At 48.7% G+C, this 20,389-nt stretch overlaps 6 protein-coding genes across 6 annotated transcripts; 1 reads left to right on the plus strand and 5 right to left on the minus strand.

Moving 5' to 3' along the window:
* Nucleotides 1-1,081: 1,081 nt before the first annotated feature.
* Nucleotides 1,082-3,057, minus strand: CTRU02_210282 (cytochrome p450; the record flags this gene model as incomplete). The annotated part of the gene is made up of 6 exons (XM_036729733.1): nt 1,082-1,198; nt 1,262-1,754; nt 1,804-1,929; nt 1,982-2,346; nt 2,487-2,683; nt 2,817-3,057. 6 exons carry the CDS (start codon nt 3,055-3,057, stop codon nt 1,082-1,084), a joined length of 1,539 nt encoding a protein of 512 aa, XP_036578575.1.
* Nucleotides 3,058-5,685: 2,628 nt separating this feature from the next.
* On the minus strand, nt 5,686-7,174 carry CTRU02_210283 (sterigmatocystin 8-o-methyltransferase; the record flags this gene model as incomplete). Its single annotated transcript, XM_036729734.2, has 3 exons — nt 5,686-6,225; nt 6,294-6,869; nt 6,929-7,174. 3 exons carry the CDS (start codon nt 7,172-7,174, stop codon nt 5,686-5,688), a joined length of 1,362 nt encoding a protein of 453 aa, XP_036578576.2.
* A 2,576-nt stretch (nt 7,175-9,750) lies between these two features.
* Nucleotides 9,751-11,553, minus strand: CTRU02_210284 (flavin-containing amine; the record flags this gene model as incomplete). The annotated part of the gene is made up of 2 exons (XM_070205422.1): nt 9,751-11,434; nt 11,483-11,553. The coding sequence occupies 2 exons, from the start codon at nt 11,551-11,553 to the stop codon at nt 9,751-9,753; spliced, it is 1,755 nt and encodes a 584-aa protein (XP_070061070.1).
* A 470-nt stretch (nt 11,554-12,023) lies between these two features.
* CTRU02_210285 (prib protein) lies at nt 12,024-14,015 on the minus strand (the record flags this gene model as incomplete). Its single annotated transcript, XM_036729736.2, has 6 exons — nt 12,024-12,407; nt 12,490-12,876; nt 12,944-13,237; nt 13,315-13,621; nt 13,681-13,822; nt 13,886-14,015. 6 exons carry the CDS (start codon nt 14,013-14,015, stop codon nt 12,024-12,026), a joined length of 1,644 nt encoding a protein of 547 aa, XP_036578578.2.
* A 1,599-nt stretch (nt 14,016-15,614) lies between these two features.
* Nucleotides 15,615-16,220, minus strand: CTRU02_210286 (DUF636 domain protein (glutathione-dependent formaldehyde-activating enzyme); the record flags this gene model as incomplete). Its single annotated transcript, XM_036729737.1, has 4 exons — nt 15,615-15,868; nt 15,919-15,982; nt 16,037-16,083; nt 16,169-16,220. The coding sequence occupies 4 exons, from the start codon at nt 16,218-16,220 to the stop codon at nt 15,615-15,617; spliced, it is 417 nt and encodes a 138-aa protein (XP_036578579.1).
* A 2,635-nt stretch (nt 16,221-18,855) lies between these two features.
* On the plus strand, nt 18,856-19,686 carry CTRU02_210287 (uncharacterized protein; the record flags this gene model as incomplete). Its single annotated transcript, XM_036729738.1, has 1 exon — nt 18,856-19,686. One exon carries the CDS (start codon nt 18,856-18,858, stop codon nt 19,684-19,686), a length of 831 nt encoding a protein of 276 aa, XP_036578580.1.
* Between the last annotated feature and the right edge of the window lie 703 nt (nt 19,687-20,389).

A 20,389-nucleotide genomic window follows, 5' to 3' on the forward strand; every position in this document is an offset into this window, starting at 1 on the left:
CGCTAAGCTGTATCTTAAGTCTCATTTTTTTATAGCAACCATCCGCCTGTCTTTCAGCGCCTGCACAGCTGTCAGATATCCTTGCTCGATTAAATCAGCAGCGAGCATGCCATGTCTTCTTGTAGCGTTCTTTAGGGCATTGAACTAACCTTTATATAAAGATGCCTTTGGCACTATTTCGGCAGAAACTGGGACTTCAAGCTTCAGGAGTTATGGCCAATCTCTCCATTACACATGATGAGCAGATGAATCCAGGTTCTTTAGCTGATGATGAAGCCAAAACTCTCACGCAGACAGGCCCTTGGAACTTCCAATGCAATCATTCCATCTAACCTCATAAGCTCCAGGAAGTGGCCATAGGAAATAATTTAAATAACGCCCTACCGCAAATATAATGATTACAACTGAAAGCGTGCAAAAAGTGATGTGTTATCGTGCAAGGCGATTGATTGCACTCAATCACCTACACACTTGATGGTGCTGGAATTAAAAGCAAACAACCAATGCCGGAGACAAGCCGCTGGTGACAGCGACAGCGTGATAAGTTCGCACCTAGCTCTTCAAAGCCCCTCTAACGCATGCGGCTGGACCCCTAACGAACCATATGCTCTGCCATGGACAAGGCATTTTGAGGCTAGCCAACATCGGCATCTTCGAGTGGCCGTTGAACGGTCGAAGACGACATGGTTTGGAGGGATGCCGCTTTTGAGTGAAAATTTATCGTCGGCAGCGCCTTCATGAGTCTGTGTCATATAAGAGCCGCCCATATATGGTATAGAATTGCCCAGGTAAATTTTGGTCAAAGTGTAGGCGAACTTCCATCACAGAGAAATGGGGGGTGGCTTCAGACTTTTGACTCCACTCTGAATGGAATTTCCGTGTCCTTCTCCCGGCCTTACACCCGTCTGGGCCTACTGTGTGGTAATGAACGGACTGTTACACACATCGATAAGGCTATAGCTAAGAGTAAGTCACCAGGCTCGGGGGGCTTCCACGCGATACGCTATCATAATATTCACAATCTCCTGGACTGGATGAGGTGGATGACATTCGAAAAGACGACTATATTAATGATGGCTGTTTAAGGTGACCGTCTTGTTAACGTCACCCAGAAGTCTCTCGCAACGAAGAAAATTGCACTGAGAGTCTTGATAGGCTTCTCTGGGTTTACGACTGTTAAGTCGTATCTCCTCAGCAGCTGATATCCGTCAGTATTCACATGCATTGCTTCCGCCCGCATTAGTTACTCAGGAGAACTTACCTCAACAAACACTTTGTTAAGTTCCATCATGGCAATCGGTTTCCCAGGGCAAGAATACTTGCCATGGCCGAAATGCGTACTCAGAACGGCATCCATCTGCTTCACCTCCTCTTCGCTTGCCGAAAGCCATCTCTCTGGCCGGAAAACATCGGCATCGGGCCCCCAAACCCACTGTGAACGCCCAACTCCAAAGTAATTCTGTCCGATCTGCGTGCCGCCGGGGACAAAATAGCCATTGAGGATATCGCCACCTTTGGGCGTCTGTTTGAAGCCAAGCCCGGTGACGGGTGGGTACACCCTTAGTCCTTCGCGGATGACCGCTTGGAGGTAAGGGAGTTTGAGAGCTTCGGCGTCGGTGATGGGAGAGCTGATGGTACCTGCCGCGATGCAATCGTCAATCTCCTGTTGCAGTCGGCGATAGGCTACTGGATTATTTATTAGGCAGAGTAAAGTCATGCGCATGGCTTGTGCAGCTGAATTAGTGCCTGCGATCCTGAAATGGACGTCAGTTGGTATTCAGACTTAGGCAACTGATCCCCTACATGTGAATATAAACAATCTGAATAAGCTCTTCCAAGTTGAGACCTTGGTTGATGAAAGTTTGCATCATATCTTTCTGGGGCTTTGCGCCGGGCTGTAGTCTCATCTCGACATAATTTTTAGCGAAGCTGTCTCTCTGAGTTAGCGATTGTTTGTAGCTCCCGATCGTATGTGAATCACCCCATGAGGCGACCAAAACCAACTTGGTCGTTCTCCTTCGGCATCATCAAGCGAAAGGGCCATTTGTGAACAAGTCGGCCGAGCCACGGAAGCACCGATACGACGTTCAAGACCGGCAGGGAAGACTCGTTAATCTCAATGTACCGAAACAGGTCGCGGTCTTCAGCGAGGAACCCGAACGGGTCGCCAAATGAAATGTCGCCGATGGCATCTAGCGCGAAGAACTGAGTCTTTTCGGCGAGATCCAATGGCCGAAACTCGCTATCGGTAGAGACATAATGCTGATCAATTAAGCGAATAAAGTTCATGAGCTGGCGATCGATGCCACTCTCGAAGCTGAACCCTTCATTTTCTTTGGCGGCGTACTGTGCACATGCGAATCAGAGCTGTCAGCCAATGAGACAATTTGCAGGTTGGCTTGTCGCACCGCCAATCAATTCTGTCGGCGCCGGCTATTTTTCCAACAGGGAGAGACAACACCACGACGGGAAGAAAGGAGACTTACGGCCGGAGCCATGCGCGCCCTCATGGCCTTGTGCGCCTCCTCATCCCGCATCGAAACGACATTGTCAACGCCAGGCGTGATACGGCCGGTAGCGTAAAAGTCCCCCTTGGTATACAGCGAGCGAACACCCGAGATTTTGCGAAGCGAGTCGGGGTCTGTGCAAAGAAGCTCGTTTGGCCCGATGCGCACCAAAGGCCCTGTGATGACATCTCTTTAATCTTCCATCTTTGACATACACTTGGTAGAAGCCAGTCCCTCCAAAAGAAAAAAAAAAATGAGGCGGCATAAGTGCTGGAGAAGTAATCGCTAAAGCAAAGGGAGAAAGCGTACCGTATTTCCGGGCGACATCATTCAGATGCTCATGGTATGTTCCGCCAACTGCTTTCTTCAACTGCCACAGGACCGAAATTGAGGCGATAAATGGACCGGGAATATTTCGTAGTCGGTACCAGGACCTAAACTCCCAAGCAAAGAAGACGGCGACAGCAATGAATGCGATGAGGTTGAGTAATAAACTCCAAGTGCCGGAAGTTAACGTGACACCCACGGTGGAGGTCAATATTCCGACCATCTCTTCCCGCTCTTTTCTTCCTCTTTTCCTCCTCTTTTCCTCCCGCTCAACAAATTCGCTTGGCTGGCCGGCACGTCGCACAAGCTCGGCAGTATAGAGCAGGGGTGTGGCGGCGCTGTTGGTTGGCTTCGTTGGAAATATATGTTGGCTGCTCGACCGACACCGTCGCTCTCGTTCGGGTTCTTGACTTCAATTTGTGCTTTAAATGGCGTTTCGTCGAGTTTTTCCTTAAAAATGTGCCGTTAATTGTTTCTCGAGGTTGCTCGCGTTCCAAATAAGGCTGGCTACTCTCTTTTTTTGGTGTCTTGCTCTAGTCTTACAGCCCGGGACTGTTCTGTCACTTCTCATTCAATTGCGGACCCGACAGTTTGGTAACGAGAGGGAGAATACAAGGCACGTCGGCACTGAAGAACGACCCCAGTCCCGGAGCGTCGGGACTCTTGGAAAAATGTGTGGCCCGCGAGTGGGATAACGGCACGGAGGTCAGATTAAAGAAAAGTAGGGGATGGGGATTTGGGAATTGGGGGGGGGGTATTGGGGGACGAGCTCAACTTTATGACAATGAAAAGGTAGCCAGGTCGAAATGCCGTTTCAAGAGCCAAAAGTCATTGTCAAGCCGGGGGCAAGCCTGAATGGGATGAGAATGCCGCTAGGTGACGCTAGGTGAAGCATGTCAATGGGCGGAGGGACAGGATGGCATGGCCTAGCCCCGGGGGGGGGGGGGGGGGGGGGGGGGTTCAGTTACATTCAATCCAGCATCTGCTGCGCCTAACATACCTCGGGGCAAAGTAAGCTAAGATTCTTAGATTCAATACAGCCTACCTCATGCTTAGGGCGAAAGGGGGTAAGACGGGATGGCGGCCTAGGCCTTTCTGGCGTTGTGTGTTTTTCGGTCGGGTTCCCCGTATGAATCAGGCACTTGAATCAACACTTGATGACTCGCCAAGGGGCGTTTGACAAGCCCTCTTCCATCCTCGTCTATTCGTGATTGCGATGCCTACCTACAACGAAAAAGCCAGGTCAAAAAATGGCCAGCTTGTCGAAAGCTACTGAGCTACTGCATGTGCTAAGCATGCATATCGACAACGCAAACCTGTTTGCAAAAAGCGCCGCTTAATGCTCACCATGCCGTTTGCTACTTTTGGCTCCCTCAGGTGTGCTTCCTTGTTCATCTTACCGTTGAGCGTCCCCTAATCCGCTAGCAGATTTTCTCTCGTACTGCCGTTCTGGGCTACCGGGCCCCCCCGGGGAGCATCTTGGTTCACATCGGTCCTTTACCTGATCTGTGCTGAGTTGCATTTACCGTAGCGCTAAGAATTGCGCCAGCACATGGCACATGCTTACTGCCGCAATCCCAGAGCCTGTTCAGGCGAATGAATGGGTGGCCGGCTGAATTATGGGATAACATCTGCAGCTTAGGCATTGGCTGCTGACATGGCACCGTTGCATCGTTGAACTGGCAATACAAAGATCACGGACGAAGCCACATAGCCCGGGGCCTCGGCGGCTGCGAGTGAGCGAACGTGGTGACTTGCATCTCGATGTATGGTTCGTCCCAGGAGAGCGAATACTACCTTAGGTAATAGTGGCATTGGCACCGAAAAAAAAAAAAAAAAAAAAAAAAGCATCATTTAGACAGCCCTTGAAGTTTCTTCCTCGGTAGATTTCCTTTGATTCGGTATCGATCGTAATCGCGGCTCCAACAAGAAGAAACATGCATAGGTACTACCAGTGCCAATATGAGGCTTTGTCTCACCCAAAGTTTCGGTTCAGCCCCAAGCAATGTACCAGCGCCATGCCATGACGAGGGCAAACATGCCTGCGCATTGATGCATGTTTGTAGAGCATTGTTCACACAAAACCCTCAAGGGTCCGAATGTCACCAAATGTTGTTAAGAAATACCAAGATAAAAATATGATTAATGCATAGTCTGAGATGGAGAGCAAAATTGCATGTAGTACCTTACATATATGAGATACACCATGGCCTGGAGAAACTCGATTCGGTTACATAAGCAAATCTTTAGAAGGTCTCCACCTACCCAACAGCCCACCATTTATCCCTCCCACACCTCCATTCGAGGCGGCCCCGGCTTTTTAACACATCACAAATAGCGGCATTACAAGAAAAATAACTCTCAATTGATTCAAAAAATCAAAAGAATGGACGAACAGGGAATCGAACCCTGGACCACTCACATGCTAAGCGAGTATTATACCACTAAACCATTCGCCCATTGGATGATTTCGCCCGGACTTGAACCGGAGACCTTCAGTGTGTTAGACTGACGTGATAACCAACTACACCACGAAACCATTTAACTTGATGACTCGTGTGGTCTATTTGTCGAAAATAACGGCTCGCTGTGGGAGTGGAGGGCATCGTGGAGTGAGGGTCTAGTGTAGTGGGACGTGATTACGGGCATATGCCGGAACCCACTCCATCGGGTGTGGTACAAAAGAAGCCCAGCCCACTTCGCTCCATAGGAAGACCACGGGAAGAAAAGTGATAACATTTCACTCTGTCCAGTTTCGAGGATATATGAAATGCTAGAACAACGGTAATGGTATAAAACTTTTATCAGATCATCTATCATGTATATACATCTCATCTATCAAACCTCTTCCTTACTCGCCCCGCCAGACAGCCTCAATAACGACGAAGAAAGAAAGCGGGTTGGCCTCGACACGAGTGACATCAAATCTCTTGTCCGCCCGCTTGAAGAGCTCCTTCCATGCATCTACGTGTCTCTCCTTGGCACCAAACAGTCCCATCATTCTCAAATCTGTTGACGTGCCCATTTGCTGGATAGACCTAGGCAGTGCCGCTGCCGCCGCCGCGTTCTCCTCGACCGTACCTTGCTTGCCGACGTAATCGATGAACAGCACCTTGGAGCCGGGGCGCAGGGCTGGTGTGAGACCCTGCAGAATCTTGATGGACTCGGCATCAGGCCAGTCGTGAAGGATAAGCTTGATCATGTAGAGATCCGCCTGCAGCGTTTGAGGCTCGAAGAAGCTGTGAGGTTGGAAGGATACGCGACCCTTCAACTCCTCGGGAATGTTCTCGTCGAAAGAGGACTGGCACTTTGGCAGGTCCTGCACCGTTATGTTCAGGTTGGGGAAGCTCTTCGCCAGGACAAAACTGTCATGACCTCCAGAACCACCAAGCTAGTTTATCCGTGTCAGTTGGCATGCCTGATTGCATACGATCAAAAGCGAAGAGGGAAAAAACTCACGTCGACAACTTTGAGGTTGCCAGCAGCCTTCCAGTCGTATGCGGTGTTGACCAAGCCCTCCAGACGGAAGATTTCCTTGATGTAGTTCATCCACTTCACAAAGCTTCTCATGCGGTATCCCTTTCTCTCTCCTTCGCCGTCCTCCTCCATCATCTCCCACGAGTTGGCGTACCCCTTGGATAGTTCGCCGCTTTGCCACAGCGCAAATGCCGTCTCGCTCATGTCTTCCTTGAGTTCCTTCTTTCCGACCTGGAACTTCTCTAGCGCATAGTTAAGCACCGCCATCGGAGGGCCCGCATCATTCATGATGTTGAAAACAAGTCCCTGGAGGCCTTCATTCTTCGCCAAGGCTGCGGACCGTGCCGTGTGTCGTACTTGTGTGGTGAGTGGCTTGAGGGGGTCTGTTTCCTCAAAGATGCGCAGGGTGTATGCGTGCTCGAGAAGACGGTGGACAACCTCCTCTGGCAGGTTGACGTGCTTGGCGATGTCTGCGTAAGATGCCGAACCTTCAAGAGGAACGGCTGACCAAAAGTTGAAGTGGTTAAGGGTGTTGAGTGCTGCGCCGTCGGGGCCGTACTTGAGGCGGGTTAGTCTGACGATGTCTGTGGTTTCATTGCAGGGAAAGATAATCTCACGTTATGAGTGTAGTTGAAGATGCTCTCGCTCGGTCCTTCGACGAGATATGCCAGGTCTCTCAAGGTGTCCAGTAGTTTCTGGCGCAACAGGAAGGACTCTGACGTAAGACCATCATAGCTAGGGACACTGTCTGCGGCAAAAGTTGGCTGGGGAATTTTGTTTTCCCCAAGGAACTTGCTAAACTCAGCAGAAAGGTCGCTGACCTTGGCTGCGAGCTCATTGATAGTGGGCTGTGGTGCCGACATTGTGTTTTTGGAAGAAAATAACAAGAGGGTATCCTTTGAAATAAGAAAAAAGACTGCGGAAGAGTGTGACAGGTCAATCATCAAGTGACGCACGGCATGAGAGATGGGGAGATTCGACATTTATTAAACATTCCGCCCTCCTTCAAAATCATCCAGAAGAAAATACGCCATCTAAGCTTCCCGCCTCTACCCGTCAAGGTTTTCCGTTGTCGGAACAAATGAAACCCCTCCCCCTCTTGCTTGTTAGGTAATTGCATCGCAACTGTAAGTGCTGATCATGCTTCAGGAGCTCGTGATGGAAATTGTGTGATGGGGTGATGCGACACGGCCTGCAAATCAGATAAGATTATCTTATCCATCTGAACGACGTCAGTGAGTTTACCCCTCCTCGCCAAGCCTACGACACTCTAAAAATTGGACGAATGCCGTTAGGTCTAGAAACTTAGAAAGTGCCGAAGTCAGTGTATACTCATGGTATAGCATGTCTCCTGTCGATTGTTCTCCATTTTTTTTAGCCCCGTTTGCTTTTGACAAGCGGCATATTCACTACTACCGACGGACCGCTTCGGTAGACCGAACACAAGGAAAGTCCCATAATACTAGGATGAGTGACCCCCAAAAAGTGTCTAATGTGGCCGGTGTTACGTCGACAATGAACCACTGGGATCCGTTACAGGCTACTCGTAGTCAAGGGTGCACCAGAAATCACACCTCCGCCCAAGGCTGTTCCTGTAACCTTTTGATAGCGTAAGATAGGCTCGACTGCGGTATTTTCTCCAATTATTACTGCAGGTTGCCGCTGCAGTATGTACAATGATGTAGACGGTTCCTGGGGAACGCACCAGATTCGGCGACTTCCGCCGGCGGTTTCTAAGCGCCGTCTGTCGGCGGAGATGCGAACCGTTCGTACCGAACAAGCTGACTATGGTGAATGGTACTATACACCCACAAAGGCCATATAATAGCAGTGAAATTTAAAGTTAAGAGCAATCTTAACCATCGTGTTGGGTACCATATACATCCGGAATGTGGGAGAACGGAAGTAACAATAAGAACTCCACATAATGAAATCCATTAATTAGGCATGTTCCGAATCTGGACTGGGTGAATTGCAAAGACTAGGCCAGACTGGATTGAAACCTCCCCAGATGGCAATATTATTGAAGTGTTTATCCGTCGCTGGCGGCATCTCGCCGCCTGTGTGCCGCCCTTGAGTCGTCAAGGAACCCAACTTTTCACTCTTTAGCCGCCATGCTCCATGTTGCTCCACATCATCGACATAATGGCTGATGCAACAGGTGACGCTCCGCAGTGCCGCCGGCAAGCTTTACCCATCAGATTCAACTGTACAAGATAATGCTTTCCTTCTCTAGTGGAGGTGCTCCGCTAGAATGCACCCCTTACAGTTTGTTTTGGCAGTATTTCGCCAGGATCCGTGTTGGGATTTGAGTTTCCTGTACCCTAGATTGGGTCCGTTGACCGGACTATGGAAACACTGGGGAGCCCGCCGTGGTGACCTCGGAGGGCCGAAGGGTGAAGTTGTATCCACATGGGCTCAGTTTATTTCTTGGCGTGATCGATTGTCCGATTGATTAGTATTCTATCGAATGGGGCTCACATAGCAAGGATTTAGCAATCGTCCTACTTAGTGTACTTGACCATTTTTACTATGACTACCTATGTAACAACGACTGGGGGTCTTATGTGAAACCCCACAATCTTCTTCGATCAGGAGTTGTGATGTAACATAACGGGGCCCGTCCGACCCCAGCATTGGCCAAAACTATGGGGAAAAAAGTCGTTCCATGCTATCTATCCTATCGACTATTGCAACCTCCACGGAACCTGTCGAGTAGCTAGTCGAGGTACCGTAGGCGGATAGAGACAGTCGTAAGTCTTTTTTTTCGTCACAGAGCCACATTCAGACCCCGTTTGAGCAAAACGTGTCATCTGATAATCTGATGATCTCCATCGGCCACGTTGCCTCGGTCAATAGATGATGGGGCTGCGATATCGCCGTGGGTACCCACAAAGACCGCATATCGTCCATACTAGTATATAAGTGCCGCGACAGACTGTGTTTCCACATCTGCCAAGCCTGACCTGATTAGATGACCATGAGCTAATAGCAGCTACATTTGAGCAACTCGCCGCTGTAGTAAAAGGTGAAGCTACTTAGGATTTCTATATCTCAAAGGTAGCATTACCAAGTTTTGCTATTCATAATGAGGTCGTCGTCGTTTTGCAGCGGCACTACTAGCTAAGGTCGCGATGAATCAAGGTTCCGGTTTTCTACTTGCCTTGACGATGCACATATACAAGCATCAGAGGTCACAATTCGCTATGTTAGAATCTCCAAGATGGGGTGGCTTCAACAACCACTGAACAGAATCTAAAAGGACTCGGCTGTTTATCAGAAGCCCACTTGGTTACGAATGGCAATGCTTTGTAAATGGACCTAATGCGAAAAGTTACCAAATTTCTGAAAGTTGAACCATACTGCTACATTATATATCTCATCGACCTATCAGCCAAGTATAACCTGTGCCGCATTAAGATACCTGATATCACCAGGTTTAGGGTTGGCTTCTTCCATTGTTTCCATCCGCGAGGTTCTCAGTACTTCTTTCAGCCTTGACCTCTTCTCTCCAAATTGACCTCTCCTGCTTAGACACGCCAGGGCCCTGATACACGCTACCGTACAACCCAGAAGCCCAGCTTGCGCCATCCTTTGCTTTCTGGCTCTGGCTACCGTTGAATCTTCGACGGTACCACTTGCCGTATGCGAGAAGATAGTATAACCTGAAACACAAGAACGCAAACTTGTCGTGCTCAAGATCCTCGGGGTACTCAGCTCCCATGTCCACGGCGGCAGCGATACCGGACATGATGGCAACTTCATGCGCATTGACTAGCGTCCACGAACCTGCAAACCGAACTCGCCGCTTGGCTTGCAAAAACATCATCCAAGGCACCAAAAAGGCGTAGTGAGTCCAAGAGTGGCAGAGCTGGTGCCACCAGTCGCTGCGGATGATTTTATCTTTGTCAATTTCGTCGTCGGTCCAATGCTTGCGGTCTCTGTCTTTGTTGAGGTAGATTGTCTGGAAAACATGCTGCTCAAAAGGTACGTTCTCCGGGAATTGAGACTGATAGTTCGTGGTGTCAAAGCACATCTCCAATTTGGAGAGGTCCTCATCGTACATGCGTATGTAGTACATGGGTCGGAAGTTATCCTTGGCGTACTCTAGACGAGACGATTGATCTAAATCACGCTTGTTCCCGAGCGCTTTGACGGCCTTGGACTCATCGTAGAAATTCTCGTAGTACTTCTTCATGTAACTGGCGTCGGTGTGGGTGATTGTGATATCGTCAGAAAACTTGGCAGATCCTAGGACTTTGCGCTCACGCCATGAGGACGTCTTGCCTAGAATCTTCTTGGCGGTATCAGCGAGTACGCAGAGCACGATCTCGTCGTAATGTTCTTCAGACTCTGTAGCATTTGCATCGCCGCCAAGTGGGTTGTGGCCGTCTTCCGCAGGTGTGCGGCCTTTGACTTTGACAAGAACCCCGCGCTTGTTGCGGTGGATAATCTCGGTGAGCTCGGTGGAGAGTCTGACAGTGACGCCTCTGTTTTCAAGATCTTTCTTCCAGGTCTGGTAGAAGTCGGTGAAATTGGGAAACACAACCATTGGGGGGAAGTTCGACACAACGCTGTTCTCGTCCAAAGGACACCACATGCCATAAGTCGGCGAGGTACACAAGCGTTCAAGCATAATTGCTGGGACTTCCGGTGTAGCGTTACCAGTCCCCAGGAACAAAGCCGTCATGGGCAAACCGACGACATTGGTAAACTCATCAGAAAAGAGAAATAGTTTGAAGAGTATTTTCAGCGGGATCAGCGCGAAGAAGACCTCGAACCAGCGCATAAATTTGAGCATGAAAGTGAGCCTCCTCACTTCGCTCTGATGCTTCAAGATGAAGTCGGTCGGAAACACGTTGGTCCAAAACTTTTCATCCTTGCCGAATGATACTTGAAGCTTGACAGGATCGGCATGAAATCCTTGTCGGGCGAACATGGAAAGCGTGTGATGGAAGATGTAGCTACCGCCCTGTACTCCTTGGTTGAACCAGCTGGCACCATGTCGCTCCTTGTTAAGCGGGATTGAGAAGGCCTGCCCACCGCAGTAGTCGACAGAATCGATAAGAGTGACATCGAACTTATCGGGATGATTTGAAAGATGGTAAGCTGTCGACATGCTTCTTGATATCAGATCAGGTCATAGAAATACGAATTCTGCCTTGACCTACCCAGCTGCACCAGCGCCGACGACAAGGACGCGCTTACGCCTCTCCTTACCAGTACTCCCATTTTGTGCCATGATTTCGAAGCTGTTCTGATCAAGGTCGTGATCGAATAAGTTATTTTCAGTTGAAAAGAGCGTAAGTCATCGATTCATTACTGTCCATAAAGCGCCAGGAACGCAAAAGGTTCAAATATAAACTAAGGAATGCGTTGCTTCGCATGTCTATGACGCTGTGACATTAAATTTTGATGAGGTCATCAACCGCGGACCCAATCACTCCCCGCCTAAAGGTCGCGCGACCTGGCCTTGACTAGTGTGTTTTTAGCGGCTGTGGCTTGTCTTGCTTTCTTGCTGGCCAGTGCTTTTTGGCTGGGGAAAGTAAATAGCGAAAAGACTTTTTCATAGTCAGCTGCTACATATTTCACACAACTATGGTGCACTAGCTCGGGTTTAAAATATTCTGACAATCTTAGAGCTTGATATAGCTTTCTCACACATTAGATTTGGCCTCGGGTCATATTTATCGAGGCCACCTATCTTCAGCGCTATGGTTCCGCGGATGGGGCAAACGTCAAATCTCCCATGTTCACCACATCATAAATATCCCCAAGATCAAGACCTGAATCATCAGTGTTCAGAAATCCCATTTGAAACCAAGCGGCCGGGTCGAGCGAGCCAGCTTCGGAACCTCTTAGCCAACCCGGCACCGAAATATTTGCGTCAATATTTGGCCCTTGTGGTGCGTCTCCGTCCTCAACGTTGGTGGTGTTTAACCTGGAGATGAACATGCGCGTGAGAGAGGCATATATATGTGCAGCAGATGTAGCTGGTGACTCCTCTGCAATCCCCTCCAGATGTTCTGAGACGGCATGAACTCTGGATGTAGCTTCCACAACGTCATTGAACGGTAGGTTATCACGCCTGATAGCCTATGGGGAAACATTCATTAGCGAAGTCATCCTGCCCTGGTGCGAGGCATGCAAGACGAAGATGGAAAAGCCGAATACTCACTTGTATAATTTCCGTCATTGCATGTGCAACCATGATGAACTGATTATTCTGCCATCCAAACTTGAGCTCACGGATCAAAGGGTTTGTGTGCGCAAGGTCAAGGAGCCTCATCGCAACATCAAAAGCTTTGCGTGACAGCTTCTCCAACTCAGTCGACTTCTCTGCCTCCTCTGTAGCAGCCAATTCTCTTAAAGCCTGGGTGTTGAGAACCATGATACTGTGGTCTATATAAAAGGCAAGGATCGGGAAGTTTGGTGCTGACTGTGGGCCGTCCGGATAGCACCTGATATTCCGCGTACGCTCCAAGGTGTCCAATGCTTGTGAATGCCAGACCACAACACATTCGACGGTCCTTCGAAGGCGTTCCAATCGTTTCAGCTCTGTCAACTGATCGAACGCCAATTTGTGGTTAGCGAGTTCGGCAAACGGCAGTGCCTCGCAAGAAAAGCTTTACCAGCTGTATGCGTATCTCCATGACCCCGCTTATCATCCGATCTAGCGTAGTGGTCATCGGCTTCCGCCACCACTGGCAGGAATTCGTAGGGAGCTCGTTCCATGCAACGCCCATAGATCGGCCAGTGATAATACCAAAACTCTTATCAGCAATGCAGACATGAAGCCATGTCCTCTCAAAGTTTCTTTGGAGACGTTCCTTGACATGGGCGGCCGCACCGGGTGCGACGGTGCTGATCTGGCTGGATACACCGGTTGAGGTGTGAATACCTAGTTCCCTTGCGAGCTGTGCGGCCTGCATATGTTTTAACAAACTGTTTCAGTATATATTTCAGAAGACCTGACGGACTACAGGGTGTCTCTTTTACTTACATGGCTTAAATGTAGCCAGTAGGGATCGTCCGTCTGCCTTTGATGGACCGGCGCCCAGTATTTCATATTGATAATAGCCTGGATTACTTCGAGAGACTTTACGGAGGCGGCGATAGACCACATGACATTCGTTTCAGCGAGAGATAAGAGAGCTGAGTAGAGAATTCGGTCCCTAGGTCTTACTGAAATAGCGCAACCCAAGGCGCAAATGACAGAAAACAGAGTAAACGACGCAGAGTACACGTATTCTGAGGTGTGAAGGGCAGGATCTAACAAACCCACGAAAGGGTTACGGAACTTGAAGAAACTGGCCAACGCGCGTCAGTCAACAAGGTCTCACGTTTCGGTAGGGTTATGCCTCTTTACAGCTCAAAATACAGCTCCACGTCGCTCTGGTCCACAAGTCGTGCTCTGAGAGGGTCGCAGGCTGTTGGCTCGAGCTTCAAAGTACTGTTGATTGACTGAGAAGCCAATACTTGCCAGTCTTTTTGGTAAGGAATTCTAGGCTCTAGTGAACGGCTTAGTCTGCATCCTTGGAAGCATTATCATGTAAAAATATCAGGGCTCTTACCGAAGTACTCCAATAATCGATCTCTCCTTGACCAGCTGTCAGGACTGACGTTACATGAAGTTTGAGACCGTGCAGATATTGTGGTTTCTTGATTCGACTTGGACATCTCTTCTGTAAAAGTTGAAGCCATGATATGGAGCGGCGACACAACAGAACCCTCCCTCTTAACTCGGGTTATACATGGGGCTTGGGCTGGGTCGAACACAGCATTTATTTCTGAGCTGCTATCTGCCCCAGAAGTAGGCCCAGAAACCGGAGAAACCGTTGCCGTGTCATTGGGTCTGATTTGCTCAGAGTTTGGGGGTGTTAAATGAGAACCTAGGCTGGTCAACGAGGCGTTTGGGTGTGCACTACTAGGTTTGAGAAGAGCTGCAATCACTTGCTCCCGGACACTGCTCTGGTTTATTCGAGCGAGTAGCTTTTCCACGGTGTCTGGTTTGCTGAGGCAATGTCAGTCGGACATCAGATGATTGAAAAAATATGAGGGTCAATTCAGCAACCCATGATAAAAGCACTTACTTGGTGCTGCCTTCTTTTCGACCCCTATTTGACCGTGTGGGATAATCACACACGCGGCCATTAGAGACACATCGAATGCTACGTTGTAATTAATACTTTGATACCAGAGACAGATTAGCAAAATCAAGAGAACTTTACCAAGGCGTATATCGATCACATCGTTGTCTTGCTGCGCGACAGGCGAAGCAAGCCGTCGCATGCCGACCACTGTTCACTGTTACTGTGTCACCTGTCTCGAGTCCCCTAGTAGATGGGCCCGAGTCAAAAGGCCGACTACCAGTGTCCCCCGATACTGCTTGAGGGGATCGCGCAAATTGGGTACGTTGATCTCTGTCGCCTTCGGGCATCTTCAACGACATCTACAAATGTTGGTCAAGGGAAACATCAGTGAAAGCCGGGGCTAGTGGATAATCCTGGTCTTTGAAGCTGCAGCTGCGCGGGCTTCTGATCTATTCCCCGCATGCCCCAGAATTCTTAGTGTGACTAGATACACCCACTAAGTCAGAAAGGCTTCTCTCATTGACAGTTACTCCGTACTACTTTAGCTAGTGACAACTAGCACCTGAACGACGATCTCAATCCTCCAATTCCAATCGCACTCGTCAATTTGTACCCGTCTTGAACTGAGCCCTTGGTTAAAGGCGAATTGGTCGAGAGGTTTACGATTTTGTCTAAGCTCTAAAGCGCAGTGTATCTCATTGCTGTTTCGATTTTGTGGTGGCCCTTAACATAAGACTACTAGGTCCGTGCTAAGGACCTTTTTTGCGCCACGCTGGCGTTAACCTAGATTCGGCGATTAGTTAGTAAGACAACATGACCTTTGGATTATGTCTTTTCCTTCACACTTTTCTGATGGACGAGAATTATCAAGGGCTCTCAAGACTGGCCAAGCTTCCACAGCCCATGCAATGGGCAGGCAACAAGCTGGGCCGTACCTTGTGATCGCGTTCAAAATCCACATCCGAGATGTGGAGGGCCTTCACGACATTGAGCAGCTAGTTCCACTCAAAGCCTGCACTGATGCCAGTGACTGATTATGAAGCAAGATTGGCAGCTTAGAGATGAACAGGTACTCTGGCGTTTATCAACTTGACAATGGAATGGGATCATGAGTTTGCGCTGTGGTGTCGTGCCACTATTCATTAATTGTAGCGAATCAGTCGTATACATAATAGACGTACAGAATGCTACACTTCACGATGAGAACCTCTCAAAGCGAAAGCATTCCATCGAACTGCTTGACGCCCGCAATTGGCTCCAGATAGGTCTTCCGTCGGACAACATAGACCTCTGCGTCGATAGCGTCGAGATCACTCAATTCCGTATCCAAAGTGCCAGCCTTGATAGAAACCATGTCAGGAGCAGACTCTGGCTCCCCATAAATTGTAGTGCCGCAGTCACCGCAGAAATGAGCGTGGTACGGTTTACCGGAATCGCCAACGCGATCGATTGTCTTCGTGGTTCCTACACAGATTGTAAGACGAAGGCCCGTAACGAGGATTAGAAAAGTTCACCTTGAAGGATTTGGAAGAGACTCTTGTTGGCGATTATATTGACGCTGAAAGCGCTGCCAGATCGCTGAATAATTGTTAAAACTTGTTTGGGTAAATTAAGAGAGGAAAGTTACTTTACCTTTTGGCAGGGTATGCAGTGGCAAATAGCTTTCGCAAGAGCCTCGCCTGTCCAACGGTCAGCGGTCCTGCCTCAAGTCAAAATATGGGCAAGATGCCGGGTTGCTTGGAAGCATGAACAGGGCAAGGTTACCTTCATATCTATATTTAACCGCTCCGCAGTCACAGCTTCCAGTGTACAACATGTTTGCGTAGGCCGTTGGCGTCTACGAGAACAGAAAGATTAAGCTTGATGAGACGATACTGCAGATGATAGAATCTGGTTGGTGATAAAATAACTTCTCTAATCCGAGGGACTTGATGTCTTATATATCTATCACCGCTTTTAACGACTTTTTCATTCACGTACCGACTGGACTTATCACAGCGTTAGTTTCTCCGACATAAGCGCTGAATTGATCTAAACAGTCAAGAATTGATCAAGTCCCCGAGTAAGAACAAGTAGCATATGTTTAATTATGATTTGTCATCTTCAATGCGTTAGAGACTAGTAGGTAAGTCCCAGTTACTCTTATCAGTAGTCCAGCTAGCGTTGATGTTTGTTTATCATTCAATATCATGTGCCCAGCCTAAGACTCTCCCAGTAGGAACCCCAGAGCAGACACCACTTCAAGCCTTGCTTTCCCTTCCTAAGTACAACACAATCATTGAAAATTCACAACACGACTTTCTTTGATTATTTGTCTAAACTTGAGATAACCCTAGCAACATTATCACGAGATTCAATATGACGAAATACACGGAAGAACACATCACGAACGCGGAATATGCCATTCTAAATAGGTTCAGCATCCGCGACGCCAGCCAGTAGTAGGGGATACCCTACATAACACTCTCTTGCTGGTGACGAGGGCCCTAAATTATAAGGGCTTCAAAAGAAGAGTTCCGGAAACTTAGACCTAGCCTGGAAAGGAGATAGTGTCGTGGATCACGCCGCAGAGCCGGCGGGGCGATACCCCTAATCACGATCAAGTCGGAACTTTCATTATGCAGATTCTGCGTGCGAAGAAAGACCATTGCACGCCAGGAAGGAATAGTATGCATGGAATTTTAAAGCGGTAGCAAACTTTAAGATCCGAATTGATGGTCTACTACTTACGGGCACACAGGTAAGTAATGCCAGTTAACCTCTGACTGGGAGGTCACTTTGACGCATGCATCGAATCCATTAGTCATTCAACATGAAGAAGGTAGAGCAACTACTCTTGGATCTTCCTATGTGCTACAAAAAGCAACGGCATATATTGTTATCACGTGTTCAAACTAACTGTGCAAGGCAAGTGGTGGTTATGCCGACATTACTAAGGGTTGCAGGCTACAAGTCTATCAATTATGGCTTGTATAATGCAGAACACTACCATGCAGGCGACCAACGTGTAATCTTTCCATATCTTTTGAAGAGTATCAGCACGGCCATAAGCCTCGTTATGCCATGATTAGATGTCACGCCTGCACGAGAAGCTATTGGACATGGCTAACATTCAAAAACCACTCCCAGCCATGTGAATGAAATGAAAGCTGCTCCGATTAACCCAACATTTCAGGAAAATACATAGTGCCATACTTTAGAGCGACATGCATCACTCAGACATTATGTTTCACTAACTTGGACCGACTGCGCCGGCTTGATCAATAGCCCGAGACAAGGTGGGTATTTTTCATGTATGTGAATGTACTATAAAACGTGATGTTCAAAAAGCCGCGCTGCCCTGGTTTGCCCCCGCCTCCTGCCTGCCTCCCAGCTAGTTTTTTGTTTCCACTGCCGAGCTTTCAGACTACCAGGCCTAGTTTGCCCGTCTCGTTATATGGCTTTTTAGGTCTACGGTCGAATCTGGTAAAGTACCAATGCCTCGGGCCTCCTTGCGCAGGCTTGGATAGACACGGGTATCATCCGCCGGAGACATCCTCATGATCAGTTGTGACATTTATCTCACAATGTGTGTGAATAAACTTTGGAGTTTTGGCAAGTCATCTTTGGGAGTGGCTGATCTCGATGAGCCCTCTTGGGTGCTTCTAGACCATTCCAAAGCTAAAACGATGTTCGTCAAGTACGGGAACGCTTTCTTTTTCATACAAGGCCCAGATAATCTCTGATGCGTCCATCGCTTTCCCCGCAGCCCTTTCTTCCGACAACGAAGTAGCAGAACGGGTGGTTCATCTGTTCTTTCGACGACACGCAACGGACCCAATGCTGTTCACTATTCATCAATCTTCATTTGGGGGTTACCTTGTTGCCTTCCACTTCTAACAGAAATATTAACTCACAATGTCGCCAAGAACAAGGACACGCCATAACCTGTTCCCTGTGACAGCGGCAGGGATGGTACCGAGATTGGCCGACGATGTCTTGGATACACAAACACCTTAAGGCAGAAGAGCGGGCCTTGACTAAAGCCGTCTGGAATCCTTCGAATGGCCGGCAAAATCTTTCTCAAAACCCATTAAGGCCACATCAGCTGAAAAGCAAAGCCGATGCATGTTTAGAAGAATCCTGGGTTGTCGGAAGCATAGTGGTCTGATGTTGGTATGTTCCAGGCCATCGGGGGCTGGATATGAAACACTTCCAGCAGCAAGGTCGTAAGGTTGCAGACCCTCACTCTGGGGAACCTCGTACTCTTTATGAACTCCATAAACGCGCTTGAAACGCATTGCAACCCTTGTGGGGATTTATGGCTCCATCAAAGAGGTCCGTGGCTGTCCGTATCTGGCATAAAAAGGAACCAAGTTACTATAAGTGCTGACAATTGCTTTCTCCCCAGCGCTAATTGCAGACAACACTTTACCACCAGTCATCATTCAAGTCCTATCACGGCTTTCGAAATGAGTAACAACAAGGCGGGACCCGGTGGGATCGGGAACTCAAGCAATCCTCGACCAGGGCAGTCTCCTTTCCCCCCGTCTGGACCTTTGGTTCGACAATCAAACCAGCCATACACAAGCTCCTACAGCAACAACTTTGATCGAACCAATTCAAGATACAGTACCGGCAGAAGCGAAGACCCGCCATCCAACCAAGATACAAGGAGTCCTCCATCGCCCGAGCCGCGTCGGCAGACCAGACAGGAGCAAGCCGGCAGGGCTTACGAGGAAAGCATATACGGGATGTACGGAGACATGAACTCGCCAAGAGATCCTCCACCAAGGCAAAACCAACAGTCGAGACGACAGTATCGACAAGAGCAACAGGACGACGAAGACTCTTACGATGAGGAGGTTCCGCGACGTCCTGAACCTGAAGCCCAACGGCCCCGTTACAGCCGGGCGCGCACTAGTCCTGGGCCAGGCCAAAGACGTAGTAATACAAATCGTCCGAACCAGCAATACGAGAGGCAAAACCGTCAAGATCGCCGAGATCGCAGAGACCAACAGGACCAACAGGAGGGTGATGGGAACTACCGTCGCGTTAACATCAACATCGACACAGGAACCGACGGAAGCCGTTCTTGGTCATTCAGAAATGACGACCGTGACCGAGCTAACGTCAACATTGGAATACCCTTCGGAGGCTCAGGTCCTTCTCTTGTAAACTTTGACGTCCCGTTTGGCAACTCAGGGTTTCCGTTTGGGGGCCGAAACAACGGTGGCGGTAGACTGCCTGTCAATGTGCCATTTGTGAATGGGCTTCCGGTAAATCTCCCATTTGGTTTGTAAAATGCTTGGAGATCTAGAGATGGCGGCCCAAAAGCTCTGTTTTGAGCCTTCTTCAAGTAATATAAACGCGTTTATAAATACTATAAGGCTTAAAGCTATTGATTATATCTTTTAGATATATGGCAATATGGTGGCGGTATCGTTTATAAATTTGGACCAAATTTGAGCGACTGTTTGTTTTAGGCTACTATGAAGAGAACAAAGATCAAAGTCCGTCGTCTATTGGATTTGTAAATTTTACATCCGCACTACAACCTTGCCAAAGTTTCTTCTTCCCCGCTGGTATTCACTAGGCTGTTTATCGTTGTCGGCTGAAGTCGAGAACCCGATAATGGTGATCATGCCTTCCAGCTTAATTGCCTTCAAGGACTGGGCCACCGTAGCCGCACGCCAATCTTAAGGATGTGATCAAATCCATGTCTCTTCGGAGTCAAAGCCCTCGCAGCTTCTCCCCATGCGGGATCGGTGCTATAGTTGAAGACGTAGGAAGCACCAAGCTTCTTCAGGGCGTCTATCTTCACGTCCGAGGATGTAGTTGCTACCACAGTTGCCCCAGCAGCTACGGCAAATTAAATCGCAGCCAAGCTGACGCCACCAGTTCCTTGAGTCAAAACCCAATCTCCAGACTTCACAGCTCTCAAGCCGTACAGTACATTCCAAGCTGTCAGAGGTGCACAGGTCAGAGTGCTTTACTCAATAGAGC

Source organism: Colletotrichum truncatum (assembly GCF_014235925.2).
Source record: "Colletotrichum truncatum strain CMES1059 chromosome Unknown Contig_0006, whole genome shotgun sequence".
Classification (NCBI taxonomy): Eukaryota; Fungi; Ascomycota; class Sordariomycetes; order Glomerellales; family Glomerellaceae; genus Colletotrichum; species Colletotrichum truncatum.